Raw genomic sequence first — 17,925 nt, forward strand, 5'->3', positions numbered from 1 at the left:
AGGAGAAAAATTGATTCTAACCATGACATCTGTAGGAAAAGCTTTAAAAAACAAGACCACTGTCAGACACTGATTAACAACTCTTCTGAAAGACTCTGGAAAACATGGGTCAACAGTCCTTTCACAGTTAAGAAGCTGCAACAATCATGGCTTGCACTGTGTGGAATATGGCAGAATTTGCCTACAGTTTGTTTTAAAAAAAATCCCTGAAGTATTGTTGGAAGAAGAAAATACACGCTGCGAAAGAAGCACTGAAGCTTTCGATAACTGCTCGACCCAGGTGTTGCAGCGATATTTGCTTGTACAACCAGCACCATATGGTAACAAACAATTCAGAGAGTGCTGTCACAAGGAGTAACACAACTAGAAGACGTCGGCACATTCAGCAATTTCATGTTGAATCCATCCACTGATTATTGTCTATCAAAAGCCTCTGTTCCACAAGGGAATGCATTCCAAGACGAAACAAAGATTTAAAAGGCCAACCCCACCATTAAAAACACACACCCCCTTTTTTTTTTTTTTGGCAAGAACACAGATCTTGAATTAATCCTGAATATCGGTGCTGGTATAAAGGTTCCTACAATGTCACCAGCCAGGACACTGCTTATCTGCTGGCCCGAAGAACCTTAGAAGCAAGTGTACAAGCAGTCAAGTGTACAAGCAGTCAATGACACAGCAATATAAAATCAGTCAGGATGAACCAGACGGACTCAGTGTAACTCATTTGGGCCTTAATTGGCCCTTAACACAGTAACTCTAAGCTACAATTGGACAAACAGAAGAAACACTTGGATGTTAGACTGTGTGGTGCTGGACCCACTTATTTTTATTACTGAAGTAATTAAAGTTTTGAATTGAAAACCAAGTACCTGAAGGAAGAAAATGTAACCAAAGGAAAGTAGAAAGAATATTGTAGGCAGTGATTGTTTCACATTTGTGGGTTTTCCTTCAAACATGAAGTAAGAGATGTCCCATGCAAAACCTGTTTTGTTTTTCAACCAGACGGGCGTTTCAAGGGAAGAAATTTGCTCTATGAAGAACCTTCCTTTAGGGGCGCAAAGATAAATGAAACTTAAAAGAAAGTGAATACTCAATTTCTCCATCAAATCCCATATGGTACATTTATGTACAAGGAAATTATAACTTTATATATATATATATTTATATACACATGTATCTGTATAATATTTACATACACTCATTTCGACTAGAAGTCAATGGATAAGGAACCCTGTGCTGCATCTTCTCGACCCCGCACATAGATTTCACACGGAATCTCTTCCATCACCCTGTCTTCTATGACCTGTTCCGGGCACTCGTGAGCCTGTTTGAACGTGTAACTACTTTTTTTGAAGGTGCTATTAAAGGTCTTCATGGGCTGAGGCTGTGCAAAATCATTGCGGAAAGGAAGTTCCATCGAACTGAGGTTGGTCCTGCTTTGCTTTACAGTAGCAGCTTGGGAGCCACAGTGGTGGTCGTGAATACATCTTGAAGCCGTCGAAGAGCGCCTCATTTTCTGGTAGTTTTCAAGTTCTTCAGACAGGTCAGCCAAGTCGGCGGAAATCTCTTTGTCTCTCAACGAGAAGAGTTCGTAATGAGGCGGATCGAACACCTCCTGGAAGCCCGTTTTGTTGAAAGTGGTTTTGCAAGCCATGACCTTCTTCCTCGGCTGCTTGACCTGCACCAGGATGGAAATGATGAGAAGAACCAAGACGACTCCTGAAGTAATCCCGATTATTGTTCCATGGGTTTTGGTGATTTGCTCGAACAGTCCCGTTCTCTTCTTTTCTACAAAGAGAAGAGGGCAAGCAATTTTAAGCCTCTCATGTTAAGCACATGGTTAGAACGCCATTTACCAGAGCAGGATGATTTTAAAACACTGCTTCCATAATTTTGTAAAGAAAATTTAAAATTCTCCCTACTCTGCACAAGTGGTTGTGTGTGTGACATTTAGTATGATTTGGCATCAGCACTGATTAATCCACAAAGGGGAAAAATTCTCTCATTCGATTAAGTGATTAAATACAGTGGATGCTTTTGTGGTGGTGGGGAGACCCTCACGGACTGCCACAGAACACTGTTTCTACAGAAAGAGCCCCACAAGAGGACTGCATCCAACGCAAACATTTTTCTGCATCAGCTACATGTAGAACAAAGTTATGCTCTTCTATAAAAGCCTGCAATTGAACAAATACAAAGGAATGGAGTTTGTTCACTGGAAGAGGAAGAAACAAGGTCAGAAGCAGATGTGTGACAGGAGGGTATTCAGAATATAATAGGCTTCATCTTCAGTTCAGAAGATTTTGAATATTAAAATCCAGTTGAAACCAGAGACTTTTTTTGTGGGGAATGACGGACAGCCAGCTGGAAAGAAGTTTTGGAACTTCGTTCTTATATTTGATCACAGTAGCAAGACAATTGTATGCACAAAAATGGAAAACTCCAACACTGCCTACAATGGTGGATAAACTGCCTACAATGGTGGATAAAAGTTTTGGAGTTTGCGTCAATAGCAAAACTTACTTCACTGGTTAGAGAAAAGACATAATCTACATTTCTGGCTGAATAGAAACCGTTTATAGACTGTTTACATGAAATAGATAATAATGATTAGATGGTAGCGGGATTTATGGATTAAGAATCATGAACAATAGAAAAAAGAGGGCTTGAATAAAAAAAAATTAAGTCCAAAAAGAAAAGAAAAAAGAAGAGAGGGATCTTATGTTTAACAGGATAGGCAAGACTGAAAATGATATATAGTTGTTGCGGAGAAAATCGGAACTCAGTTTGTAGTTTAGTTTTTTGTCTTTGTCTTTTTCTTATCTTTCTAAACTGTATTCTCTTTTTATTATTATTAGCTGCTTGTCTTGTTTGTTATTTTATGTTTATATGTATTGTCAGTGTGGGGTTTTTTAGATTGTTGTGTTTTTTTTATCTTTTATGCTTACTGTTTATAGCTTAAATAAAATTTGTAAATCACACACATCCATCCACAAGCTCAAAGGCTTCAGAAAACTCTCTAGCAGTGAACAATCCATGATATTTCTAAAGAGCAGAGCAGACAAACTCACTGTGACCACAACACACCAAGATGGTTGTAGGCCAATAACTCCCTTCCAGAATATGGTACGGTTACACTGAAGGCTCCTCCTGGAATATCATCTAGTTTGGTGGTACCAACAGCAAACTTACAGTTGATCACACAGGCTGCATAGCTAGCCCAAAAATATCTATCCCTAGATGGTATTGTCAAAGGAAGCTTTACACTGAAAACCTTAGATCTCTTTCACTTAAACAGATTTTAGAGGGTTGTTGACTTGCACACTATGTTCTACTTAATTTTATTACAATAGTTTCTAGAAAAGACAGAGATGAACCAACCATCTGGTTGCATTCAGATGCTGTACTCAACTTTTGAGAAGTAAAAATATATATGAATCTGGCATGTTGCTGGATTTTGCTCCTCCCTTCTCATGAAGAGAATCACAATAAAAATTAACTTTGATTACTTGTGATATAGGAAAGCAGGTGGGTGGATTAGTGGCAGTTAAAATCCTGTTTTGTGGTAGGGAGAGGGGAGAGAAACTAAGCCTGCATTAAAACTTGGTTTAGGACCTGCTTAGTGGTGGGGGAATTGGACTGGTTAACTTACAACTCTCAATTTAAGAAAGGAGGAGTAAGACTGAAGTGCACACAGAAGTCTAGCAACAAGAACATTTTTTCTTCACTGCAGTTAACCAACATCTGATTACAGCCACAGTGTATTTTCAAGTTGTGCTTATGAAGAGACACCTTGAATGTCTTTGCAAAGAGACACAACATATTTACTCCCTAGACACATCTCTTTTTAAACCTGGAAATATGATGGCTGTGTATCTAATGTGATAAACAGCCACTTTAGATCTCATTAGCGGTAAATAAAAACACTGAATGACTGAATAATTTATTAGTTTGACCTCCCAGCTCAGCTAATGGCCTACAGATGTACATTGAAAGCAACACCCTGGAGCAGTATTACAACATGGTAATTACAGTATACACTTCTAGCTAGGAGAAGGCCCAACATATAGCAGATCTCTTTCAGACCTCTTTTGAGTCAGATGGGTGAATGACAGTGCTCTTATTACATGCTCACATAGCTTTACATACAGATGAGGACTGGAGAGAGAATTCCTGCGGTTTTTTTTTACAAGAAAATAACACAAGATGTGCCACACACTAACTTCTGAACTTCAGTAACTATTGGATTGATTGGTTTGATCCACTGGTTCTTCTACATGAGACACAAACCACATGGAGGGCATAAGATCCCCAAGAAAGAGAGGATACTACAGCAAACATTCATGTGCTATATAGATGGCTGACAGTGGGATGGGGCAAACTTAGAAGAAGAAGAAAGGAGGAGGAGAGAAATCAGAAGGGAGCAAGTGTTCAAAAATGGATCCATGCTGTATTTGGTTGACTTAAAAAGGAGTCTCTTATTAAACTGGGCAACACATTTTAAAAGTTGCTTTAACGTAAATAATGCGGGTAAAAATTGCAGATGACAGAGAGCCAAGCTACAAGTGACGAGTTACACTTGCCTGGCAAGTGAACAGATTCATTCCTGTTCACTTGCCATTCACTTGCTCTCCACTTGATCAAGTGGAGCGCAAGTGAATGGCAAGTGAACAGGGAGGAATACACGTGAGTCTGTTCACTTGCCAGGCAAGTGTCATTCGTCACTTGTAGCTTGGCTCTGAGTGCCATCTTGGAAGAGGCATTCCTCCTCCTCTTCCTCTCTCAGATGAACAGTTTCTAAGATGCTCTTTGCTGCAAAACACAGGCATCATCTTAAAACAAAGCATGTCTCTGAGCAATTGTACTATTCATATGAGACCAGGTTTAACCTACTGGCCATTTGATCAATCAACTCATTTGATTAATCAACTAAGATTTTGTTACAGTGACAGCCCTACTAATTCCCTTCCTCCTAGTTCAAAGCAATTTAAACTGATCTCTGTCCTGAACTACTTGCTCTTCTGAAAACTTCAGATCCTACTGCACCAATCTTTATATTCTAACGCTGTAAGGTCTAGGAGACATGACATCTCTCGAAGACGAATGATTAATGAAAGCAAGACAAATCCACAAATTATATTTGCTTTGATTAATAGATTATAGGATGATGTTTGCCACACCTCAGGCACTGAGAGTTAATGGCTGCAGAAAAGAATCACAAAGAGATCTTACAGTACTTCATTTGAAAACACACAAGATGGCACTACAAGATTACAGCAATTTTCTCCATATAGCTGCTTAAAGAGGCGGAAAACCACACAAGTTCAGAAAGAAAAGGTCATTACTTTGAATAGTGACAAGAGCTACAACTATGAATTAGATAAGATATTCAGGAGAGAAAACACTAAAATTGTCATCTCTTGGGTATAACCCTTAGAACTATGTTCATATTTACAGCTAAAATACAAAGGATAATTTATTTTCAACACTTCATTCTGTACCTAGAAAGACAGCACATAGTTTAAGCCACTGCACTTGCTGATGTGAGGCTGCTCTTCTGAACTGAAAGAATATAGGCGGAAGAACCAAAACTGTTACCTAGAGCAACATTTTGATTAATGCTAGCTGTACTGTGGTGGAATGGCCCCGATGACCCTCAAGCGCCATTCTGTTTGGCCTTCCAAGGCACCTAGGCACCATCCCACGCCTCCACTTGATGATGCAACACCCCTCCAGCTCAGAGGGGTTGTTCTCTCAATTCCTTAGGAATTCTGCTACCAACTGGGCATTTTAGGCATTATCTTCCAAGATGGCATGTTCTCCCAGCTTCCCTTCTGCATTGCCATTCTAAGGCTCCACCTAGTGTCTGTGACTCTCCCACTACTCATGGTCCAGTTATCACAGAGATGGCTTGTTGCACTTTTGGGGGAAAAGCAATTTAGCAACTGACTGCCTCCCTTCTCCTGGAGCTTTGGTGATACTTCAGTTCAAATTCAGAAGCCATATACATGAAATAAACAACAGGTTTCTGCTTCAAGCTTCTATCATACACTTTGCTATCTTACAGATCGGTAGACAGATCTCTTGGGTGCTGGGGAAGAGACAGTGTTTGGCTCACAGTCTCTGGAGCTCTGAAGAGAACAAGTGTCCTTAGGCACAAACGAGCTGAAGGTCCTGGGTTAACTACTACACTGCACTGCACTCACCTTTGCAATGGTTTTCATCCCAAGGATATGCACAGTTCTGAATGCCGTTGCAGACAAGAGAATTATTGATGCACATGTTGCTATGGCAAAAGTAGGTACTGCCTGAGCAGGGAGCTGAAAGGAGAGGGGCGGGGGAGAGAAAGGAAATGTTATGAGCCGCCCAAACTTTTTGAAATACACCTTCAGTACGTAATTGCTTCATACTTTGATGCAGAAATCTAAGTCTGAAGGAGACTGCTGAATGCTACAGTGGGGCATATTCAGAATATCTCTCATGCCTGTGGCTTCATCGTTAATATTACAAGCATTCAAAGCATCGTACCAGCGCTGAGTCCCCCCACCCTCCACTTATGCTATTTGGGCAGCTTTTTCTTTTAAGGGATATTTACAGTAAATTAAACAAGCAGTAATATAGCCATATCCTCTCTCCAGGCTGGTTAATTACTTAGCTGGATAATGCTTTTAGCTATGTGGTATGTTTTAAAAATTTCTATATTGTGAGCCTTCTTTATTTACACTTACACACACACACACACACACACACACGGAGTGCAAGTGCACAAAACTGAAAATACAGTAATCTGATAATTAAAGTCACTAACCTAATGGAAAATGCATTATCTCTCTAGCACCTTTTTATCTTGCCTTTCCTCCAAATAACTCAGAGCATAATTGCACGGTTCTCTCGTCCTCATTTTATCCTCACAACAATCCTATGAGGTAGGGAAGACCAACTGGCCCAAGGACACACGGCGAGCTTCACAACGGGCTTCATTTGGACATGGAGTTCTCAGATTCTAGTCTAACTACTGCACTGCAATGGCTCTATTTGTATCCAACTAAAAAGCCATTTGACTTTTAATTAGACTGCTATTTCCATCTATTCTTAACAGTGAAGCTTTGTTCTGAAAGGACTGTGAATAGCACCAACACATTCAGAGGTGTGTACTTATTCTAAGAGAGCGTGCAGGTGAGTAGGTTTAGATCAAAATGGCCAACCATCATTTCAGAGTCTTCCAGTTTTAAATTCCTGGCCTATAAAAAACAAACCCAGTTTTCCTTATACAGCATATCCTGAAAGTTTCATCTATGATTTAGGATACAGCTCTGCCCTCATTGAAGCTACAGTATTTTTAAAATACACAGGATAAAAGCCTTTCTGTACACACAGTACACAACGTCACAGAACTGCAACTGGTTTATAGCCAGGGAAGGTACGGCAAGTGACAGCCAAATCTTTCCAGCGATTCCTCCTCTATAATTTCCAGCTGATGAATCTCTCGCTGGATAAGAAAAGCCTTTGCCCCCCCAAATCATGACACACTTCACAGAGTCTGAAATTACCCTAAAATAGTATGCTAAAATTGCACACACAGTGGCTGTAAGCATTTCTTATCTGATTCTGACACCTCTCTTCCGAGGGCTAAACTGAAAAGTGTTCCAATTTATCTACAGGTTATGAGAGAGATCCGATCTGCTGATATTTTAAAATGCACCTGAGGTGAGGCCCAGATGTTGGCTGTGATGCTCTTCCTCCTCCTGACATTTCCCCAGTAGAAATCATACCCCCTCCCATAAAAGTACAGTAATGAGCACCAGTGGGGAACAGGTAGGTAGCCTGTTGTATTCTTTTCTCTACACCATGGTTAGTCGAAGCTTAGGGGAGCTGTCTGTCAAGGAAATTACAATGGGGTGTCTGAGAAGGGTATCCCTCCTCATAACGCCTTCATCCCAACCTATTTCAGGCCCTGGTGTGGCTGTTTTTCAATACTGAAGGAAAACACTGACACAATCAGATCCCAGAGACCATATAGTTAAGCTCCGGCTAATTTTATTTATTAACTTTATTTATACCCCCACCTTTCTTCCCAATGGGAACCCAAAGTGGTTTAGACAATTCTCTTCTCCTCCATTTTATCATCACAACAACATTGTGAGGTAGGCTAGGCTTAGAGTGAGTGACTGTTCCAAGGTCATCCAGCAAGGTTCCATGGTAAAGTGGAGATTTGAACCTGATTCTCTCAGACTCTGGCCGTTTCCACACGGCTTACCTTGTTCCGGAAAAGAGCGAAATCTCACGAGAAGATGCTGTTATCACGTCTTCTTGCGTGATTTCGTGAGAGATTTTGCTGTTTTCTGGAACAAGGTAAGCCGTGTGGAAACGGCCTCTGACTACACTACACTGGCAATGCTGTTCTGTGGTTTCTAAACTGTTTTTTTAATAAGATACTTACGATCCACAAAAGATGTGAAGAGCATTCTGAATCTGCTCAGTCGACTGCCTTCATCGGCCCACATCCGTACCACCCCAATTCCGGTCTGAAGCATCACATCGTTTGCCACGGTGCTGCAAAACTTTGCTTTCAAGTTCTCAATAGAACTGCTTCCATCATACACGGCCACAAAGTTTCTCTTGCATTCATTTGAATGCTCCATTTGGTAGTCTAGAAACCTCAAATAAATCTGTTTGCCGGAGGGGAAAGGGAAAAAAAAAACCTTTTTAAAAAGTGCGCTAGTAGTTAAGTTGCATAAAACCAAGGAATGCCACAACTGACATTCTGACTTCCAATTCTTTTAAACTCACACATTTACAACTTAGTGAAAATAAAGAAGGCAGACAGAAAGCAACTCTATATTCCGATTTATTTAGTTAGGGAATTAAGATGCTGCCTATCTGGAGCTTGATGCGAGGTACCTTGAAAATACCATAAAATCATAAACTATCAACATAAAAAACAAAAATAAGCCATTAAAATATATGCCAAAACAGTAAGCAGGCGGAAACAATTGCAGTTTCTGACTGATAACATCCCATCCCCTTTCTCAGTCTGAAAAGTTAACATAGTTCCATAGTATCACAATATCAATCTCTTTTTAAACATGTGTTCTTCCCAGACAAAAACTGACAAAACCTCATAAAAGATAACTGAGTCCTTATTTTTCCAATGTTTATTTTCTCAGTGCTTGCTGACTTAAACAAGCAAGTTAAATGTGTATTAGTCACGGAACTATAATAGGCCAGTAGGGAAGTTATGTAACAATTTTATTTGGCAGGCAAGATTCCTTGGTTGTGAATGTTTTTCCCTTCCCTGTCTTCCAAATTTTTTCTTTGATTAAAGGTAGCAACTCTTAAGAACAACTCTGTATTAGGAACTGGTACAAGACAAGCACAACATTTTATATTTTCTAAAGGGATGCAAGCCTTCACTCATATGAAATTCCCTCTATCAAGTCCTCATTTCTAAGTGTGCATTTCTGCCTTGGCAGGAACATCAACAAATGATTTCCTTATATGGGGTATACTTGCAGTACAAGTGGACAGGGAATTGCCACTTGGTTTCTGTTTTACGGGGTGCTTGCACATCCAAAGACTCAGAGAAAGGTCATGAGTCTGCACTGAAATAACTTCAGTAAATACTTCAGTCCAGCTTGAAGGCAAGATTCAACAGCCTAACAAGCTACCAAAATCCAGAATTCACTCCAGAGGGCACCAACAGGATAGCACAAAACAATGCCAAGCTTGTATTTGACATGGGAGAACAAAAAAGCAAGCAAACCCCTCACGCCTTGGGAAACTTTCCCCCTCGTCTCACTAATCTTTCTGCAGCCATTATATTGTTGTGCTTACCCTTTCTCTGTTACGGTGCAGAGGCTGGAGCTTCACTCCATTGTGGAGGGGAACTTCTCTGCTTTCCGCTGAAGCCCACTAAGCCCCCCCCTCTTCTGCCCATGGGCGTTATAGGACTCTCAAGATCAGTGGGAGAGTATCCAGTGCACTCTCCCTCCACATGGAACCTGGCCTTGAAAACCTGTGGTTGGTTCCAAAGGTGACATTTCACCAGTGGAGCAGTACTTCCATTGAGGAGATAATGCAGTTCTCCATTGGGAACTGGCAAAAACTGCTCTATCCTCTGTCAATGGAAATATCGCTGTACCAGTGGGAATGTCCAACCCTAGGATTTTAAGGCCAGTTTCCACGTGGAGGGAGAATGCTCTGGATATGTATGGTGGCTCTTATTTACAAATCTACATGTTTGTCAATGCCGTGACACAGAAAAAAGGACACAGCAATATTATCACTGCATCACAGTCCAAATCAGTTTCCCCTCTTGGCTAGGAATGTACTGTTTCTTTACACTAAAGTTCAAACTGGCTTTCGGTTGTCACTTCAACAGATGGGTGTGACTTGCATTCTCCCCAGTTGTCCTTGAATAAAGGGCAGCCTAATTGCACATGAGTGGCCATTGGCATTACCCGAGCCATGCCAAGTATCAGTATTATAGGACAAGACGGGTCACAGCACAATGATAAAAATCAAAGCCACACCTCTCAAACTAGAACTTCTTGTTCCTTCCTACAGTGCTTCACAAGGATTTGAACCTAAACGATGTTCTCTCAGCTACTATGGCTTTGTTCTGAACATGAAAATACTATTCAGTCAATATGCACGCTTGCAGGCACATACATAGATGCCAATGGTGTTTTCTGGCTGTATACCAACATACGATTTTACAGACAGGATTTATCATGAATTTCTGCTTTAGCCATAAAATGCTCACACATATGGCCCTAAAAATTTGAAAGGCATGTCACCAGCAGTTAGCAACCTTGGAATCTTGAACTCTGAAACACCACAAACAATCCTATCCAGACAAGATAATTTAAGAACATAAATTTAATTCAATAGCAAGCAGCTGAAGATATGCCTCTCAGCAAGATCCAATGACCTTTATAACTAAGCACCAGACATTTCAAATATAAATGAAGAGAGGGAAATAACTTGATCATACCTTTGGAATAAAATCTGCAATGTCTATACTTTTTAGTTCTTTCCCCCCACTCAAACTGTAAAGCAAGTATAGTATATGATTTTCCTTATTCTACACAATTTTCAGCACTAAAAAAATCCCACATTTTCCACCTAGAAACTGACATATACGCTGCTGTCTTGGTACAGCCCTATATAGTTCCGGATATGAAACAAATATATAGTCTGCAGAAATTACCGGATATTTTAAAATCAACACATGTACATAGAAAATATATAGTTTGCCATCACTGGAAAAGGGAGTAAAATGTGAAGGACTAGACCCGAGACCAAATCTAGACTGGTGGTGACATTATAACAATAGCAAGATGTGAGTTTAGTAGCACCCTAAAGTAGCACATGCACCAGATATCTGACGAAGAAAGCTTGACTCTCAAAAGTTTATACCCTAGAAAATCTTGTCGGTCTTTAAACTGCTATTAGACTCAAATCTTGCTCTTACAGCTACCCACCTGAAACTGACAACAGAATGTCACTTTGAAAGTGTAGTTATTCTACAATGCTTGCACAAATCATCAATGTATCCAGTGATTATACAGATGTTCAATATTTTAATTTGGTCTTGTAACAGAAAATAAAACCCAACACATGATCGCTTTTCCCATCTGCACTGAATTTGAAAGATGACATTGTGTAGACATTAGCCAGCAGTGATAGTCTTGTCTTTTCTCAAATAAATCCAAAACGAATTCTATCACAGATGTCCACAGAAGGCTAGGCCAGTGGCACCCAACGAATGCATCCTAGGGGGTTTGCCTTAACTGGAGTCGGATGCCTTGGGATCCAGCCCCTCCCCCATGGAAAGATCCATGCATGGTTTCTTTGACCAAAGAGCAGGTTTCTTCTGCATTTCTCCTTTATATTTTATTAACGAAATGAGAGCTTGGAGAAAAAAAATATAGAGTTTAGAGCCAATCTGGAAGGATCTATCAAATACATGGCTAATAACTTTTAAATAGCTGAATGGCCATCGGGTCATTAAAAGACAGCACAGTTATTGTGCATCTGACACCCTCTATAAACCAGCATCCATCTTGAGCTCTCTCAACCAACAACAGTTAATGAATTTCAGTGAATGGGACACACTATGCAAATCATTACTAATGACTATTCCCTGCTACTAATAAGCTGTAAAGCCCATTACACACGGAGAGATTCAGTGGACCCACCTTGGCATTTGGAGTAGCCTTAATTGTCCATATGCAGTCAACTGCTTGCCCGGGCTTTGTTTTCTCTTCCTGTTCTACTTGACCGGAACGCACTATCCCATCAGCTCCAGAGAGCTCAAACTGGCAGTCTACAGAGGACAAGATACAACATGGCATAAAACTGATGGGTAAGGGCGATTTAAAACTTAAACGTACAAAAGATATTAGCGATACCTGGGATAGGATTTAAAATGCCTCCTAGGTAAGTAAAGTCAGGATCTGTAACAGGGGAGAAAGAGAGAATGAATGACAAGGACTAAGAAAATTTAAGAGTCATTTCAAGGTTTAAAACGCACAAAAAATGACATCATATATGCTACAGTTGAACAGAGGAAAGACAAGATTCTTATCACACATCAACCGACTGTACCTGTATAAGGATTTGATAATGGGAGTGGCCAATGCGCTGATGCATCTACACAACTCTAATCTTACAGGTGCAGGGGGCTCCTATCCCCATGTTTCCCACTTAATACAACCAGTTTGTACAAGAGTGACTCTGTTTATTTAGAAAATGTCTATGTTGCCTCTCCAGAGAAGCTGCTTGAGGCAACTTACAAAGCAAACACAATAAAAACATAAAATACCATACATTGTTAACACTTAAAAACCTCTCCAGGGCATAAAAATAGTCTCATCAGCTGACTATAAAAACAATGTTAAAAGATTAATACGTTAATTAAAAGCCTGGGTGAAAATAAACTTTTTGGCCTGGTGCTGAAAGAGAGCAAGGTAGGAGCCAAGTGAATGCCAAGGGGAAGGGCATTACATAGCCAAGGTGCCACTACTGAAAAAGGCCTAAATTCAGGTCCTCCAGGCACCACGTAATCTGGGCTTGATGCGAGAAACCAGATTTACAGAGTTCATCTTAGGGCACTTAGAAGCAATATGATATTAAATCTAACATTGTGCTTTGGGATATGTATATGGGTCCCTGCAAGAATAAGCATCTGTAAGCAGAATACATCAAGAAGACTTTGATTTGACCAACACGAATAAGTTCAATAACTGCATTCTGGGAGAATCTCTACTAGGCAAAGAAAGGAAGAAAGAAATACATTTTTACCTGGTATGAATGAATATTTTGCTTTAAATCCCCCTCCTTCTATCTCCTCGTCCGATGTAAACTTTATCCACATAAACCTCCCTGTAGATCTAATTAAGGCAGGACTTTTTGGACCACAGTAGCGATCAATAAGTGGGGAGAAGCCAAAAGGTCCATCTCGAACCTCCAGGTGATCAAACCGACATTCAAAGGAGGGCTCGATATAGTACGGTTCATCAAAGGTGAGCTCTATTCTTTGGCGTGGGGCAGCTGTGACAAAGTAGAACCAATCCAGATCAACATAACATTCAGTAACAACGAATAAACTATAGTTTCTGGAAAGACATGACATTTTTTGCTTCTCTGAGTATGTCTGGAGCTAATTACTGCTGCAGTAACACAAGGCCAGGTCTTCTCTAATAGAGTTTAGATGTTATACAGAATGTGCACCAAGATGGTACAAAAGCTACCCAATCCCAAGTGTCATAAGTTTGTTTCCCTCTGGGCTCGATTCATAAGGCATGGAATTATTTTCAAGCAGGGAGACTTTGGTTTGACCAATACTAATAATTTAAATACTGTTATGGAAGAATGTCTACAAGTGAAAGCAAGAAAAAAGGAGAGGGGCAACAGCTCAGCAGCAAAGCATTTGCTTAGCATGCAGAAGGTCCCAGGCTCAAATCCTGGCATCTCCAACTAAAAAGACCAGACAGTAGGTGATGTGAAAGACCTCCCTCTGAAATCTTTGAAACCACTGCCAGTTTGAATAGACAAATAGTAACACTGATGGACCAGCGGTCTGATTCAGTATAAGGCAGGTTCATGTAAAACACACATTTTGATATAAATTACTATCTTGATATAAAAACTTATGTAAACTTTATTCCCATAAATCTCCCTCAATTATTTTCAAGTGTGCTATGTTTATGTTCATATTTTGATTTTAAAAAAGCAATATCCATGATGTTTCTCTGATGAAAGCACTTATAAAAAATTGCCTGCACTTTGCCAAAACCATACCACCTGGGATTGAATTCTACATTTGCTGCCTTAATAATATCTATCTCTTTAGAATCTTTTAATCCTGCCCTCTTTCCAAGGAGCTTACAGTGGTATACATGGATCTCTCCATCTTTAAACCACCTTGAATAATTCAAACTTTATTTGTAACCAAATGCTGCAACAGTCAACAAAGGGGAGAATGCAACAGTCAAACAGAGTTCTTTCTTTGGGAACAAGGGTAGAATATAAAAACAGAAGGAACAATTTGCTGGATTGTACCATTTAATCTAGCATTTTGTATTTTAACACAAAAATCAGGTACCTTTCAAAAGCTTACAGGAAGGGCTTCTATTTAACTACCATGGCTAATCGCTACAGAGAAACTCATCCTTAGTGAACAGGTCAAGTTCTCCTTAACAGCATTAAACTAGGAAGTGTGCTAGCAAACTGTATAGAGACTCAATATCAGGTAAGTCCCTATGCCAGGCTCTGTGGCAAATTACAACTCATATCTACATGTCCCCTTCCTCTAAGCTCTAGCAAACAATAAAGAAATATGAAACCAACCTCCCAAAAAACAGTAAGATGAAAAGACAAAAGGCCGCAGGCCTTTTTGAACTAATGTCAAGATTTAAAGCTACCAGGATATCCAGCTCTGTGCTTATCCTGTGAATATACCTGCATTATGGAGTTCAGGGTTAGCAAATATCATAATTTTTGTCTGCTGCAATGGAATCAATGCTTGTGTTCCATTCTTGGGCACATTGCCTAAAAGAGTCAATCAAGTGTTTGCCAATGTTTTCTAAGTGTATTTTATTCACATGTAGCAATATTGTGTTTAATTTAAATTTAAACCTTTGGATATTCATTCCCTCAGCAATAGAAGTATAAAGAGAAATACGGATGTTAATACCTTCTAAAATAAAGACACATTCCTGGTTGGGTGGATACAAATTAGGGAAATTCGGCGATGTAAAGTGGCCTCCATTGCTTGTTCGTACCCAGTCACTGCACTGGGAAGAGGCTATACGGTTACCTCCAATATTCTGTCCACCTTTTTTGAAGAAAACACAAACAATTAATGGTTGTTCCCAGAAACATACACCACTAACAGCTTTCTCCGTAGAACAGCAAGCCCAAAAGAATGCTGCTGGCACTTATTAATCTATTAAGAAAAAACAACTAGTCAATACGAGGAAGGGGTGCATAAGCAAACTGTTGTGTTGTGAAGCAAAACCAGAGAAAAACAACCACGGCGAAAAGAAAACCACATAGCCATAGCCATTGCTGTGTGCAAAACATACAGTCAAACTCACCTGAAAGAGGATAACTATGTGGGGTTGAACAGCAATCTGTTCTTTCTCTCTGTCTCTCCAAAACAACAAAGATTTAAAATGGGGAGGGGAGACAGACAGGCATCTAATGCAGAGGCACATCGTATGGAACATTCAAGGCAAATTTATTCTCAAGGAAGGAAGCCAAAAATTCAAGAGTGACTTTTTCACAAATGCTTCCTACTCAGGGAGCAATTGCGAAAAAAATTAATTAGCAAAGCCCTTTAATGTCGACACGACACGAACACACGTTGAACAGAGCTCCTTCTTCATTCGATGTACATTATCTCAGAATGTGTTACCAGTTGGTTAATTGGATGTGAAAATTTTAGGCGCACTAATTATTGTGTTTTTTTCCAAATGAGCAACTTATTTTATTTTTCAAATTTATTTATTTGAAAGAAAAAAAGTTTAGAACTTTAAATTTCGGAACATACAAACACGAATTACAATTTTCTCCAACGAATTTCACGTACTGTACCTTGAGTCTTCTGAGCCACAGCAATGCCTTCCACCACCAGTATAGTTATTAAGAAAACTGGTGAGAAAAACAGAAAAAAATACAGATGTATAAATGTAGTAAAATCCACAAGCCTCCATCTGTTACATTTCTGCCCTGTCCATACTCTAGGGACAGCCCATGGTCACTCTTTAGCCCCATAACCACCTACTCTGTCAGGCAAGTGAAGAGAAACTTGCTTTTCATGATTAAAGACAAGTTGGCTTTATAACAAAAACCTAACTTTTCATTAAGATGTTGGATTTTTCACTGCTGTCACAAAATGGGCGCATGGCTGCAAATTCTTCTTGCTAGCTTGCCAATGTAAGAGCCTGTCCCTCCCCCAATTTTTTGGGATGAAATACATAGTTTAGCATTCTTTGTGTTAAATTTTATTAAGACATTTCAACATAAAACACATTTGTTATAGAAATGATACTTCATAATTGGTGTAATCTATCCATAAAATAAAAAGAAATTAAAGTATTTTTATAATGGTTCAAAGAAATCAAGAGAGAAATCTTGTTGGCCCTTATACTGCATTTAAAAAGAAATAACATGGTTCCCATTTTTTTTCAAAATTAATATCGTTTCCTGCCAGTTCTAACTCAATTTGTTTAGTTACATCTGACACCATCAAAAGATTCCATATGGTTTCTATTTTTGTCAGGAAGTCTGGTGTTTTCCATCTTTCTGAAATCTCTATTTGAGTCATCATATTTAAAATCAATTTAACATCACCTTCAGCTACAATGTATTTTAGATACTCCAGTAACAAGTTCATATATTTTCCCTTGTTAGATTTATACCATTTATCCAAACCAGTTTAACTTTAGAGCAATACAGCCACCAGCAATTTATAAAATTTTCATTTATAATACCCCGCTTCCTGGAATGTGTCAACTATCAATATAAGACCTTCAGGAAAACTTCATATTTGATAGTATGAAGTGGGACCTAGGTCTTATATGTTCCACTTATGTTCCTATATTATTCCAAGACCTTGTTCTCACTGGAATTGTGAAGAACTATTTGCTGACAGTGTAGTATGTCCCTTAAAGGATCTTTAGTTTGCCTCTAAAGGCAATAATAAAGTAACTTAAAATAGTAATTTCATTAGTTGAAGTTGGCATGTCTTTGTAAATGATTCAGAAAATGTAAGTTCTATATATTGATGGAACAATGGAGGATGGTTCATTCTATCACCAACTATTCTGATAAAATCTTCCTTAACTTAAAAAAAAACCTTTGTGTATATCCAGGCCAGCCATGGTATTAAAGCTTCCAAGAGTGCCAAATCAGACTTCTATATAAATATATGAAGAGTACTGAACAAAAATGAGTTGGATCCACAAGTACCTGTGAACAGAAGGACATGTTTGAATTCACCTTTTTAACTTTAGGAGAACATTCATTTCTACACTTGCAATTGTTGTTCTCTATGATATATCTCCCCTGAAATTCTTCTATGACATGCCTCAGCTCTTACACACTCCCTACCTACCCACTAACACTAAAGTATCAATAACACTGTTATCATCCAGACCCATGGGAAGAAACTCTCAAGAGTTTCTCAGTCCACTGTTCACAGCCAAGTCCCATCCGACAGTCACTCCACTGGCTACCTATCAGTTACTGTGCTCAATTCAAGGTACTGGTTATTGCGTACAAAGTTCTTCATGGCCTTGGCCCAACATACCTATGGGACTGCCTCCCTATGCCCCTCCACGGCAGCTTCACTCATCCAAACAGGGTCTCTTGCAGGTGCCACCCTGCCCATGGACAAAATCAACAGCAGCC

General features: G+C 39.5%; 1 protein-coding gene across 1 annotated transcript; it reads right to left on the reverse strand.

The window, feature by feature from the left end:
- Positions 1-1,210: 1,210 nt before the first annotated feature.
- On the reverse strand, positions 1,211-15,272 carry NETO2 (neuropilin and tolloid like 2). Its single transcript, XM_055000655.1, has 7 exons — positions 15,206-15,272; positions 13,312-13,560; positions 12,420-12,464; positions 12,207-12,334; positions 8,444-8,672; positions 6,210-6,323; positions 1,211-1,791 (listed from the first exon to the last, which is right to left on the reverse strand). The coding sequence occupies exons 2-7, from the start codon at positions 13,382-13,384 to the stop codon at positions 1,211-1,213; spliced, it is 1,170 nt and encodes a 389-aa protein (XP_054856630.1). The 5' UTR covers positions 13,385-13,560; positions 15,206-15,272.
- Positions 15,273-17,925: the final 2,653 nt, after the last annotated feature.

This window comes from Eublepharis macularius, chromosome 16 (assembly GCF_028583425.1).
Source record: "Eublepharis macularius isolate TG4126 chromosome 16, MPM_Emac_v1.0, whole genome shotgun sequence".
Classification (NCBI taxonomy): Eukaryota; Metazoa; Chordata; class Lepidosauria; order Squamata; family Eublepharidae; genus Eublepharis; species Eublepharis macularius.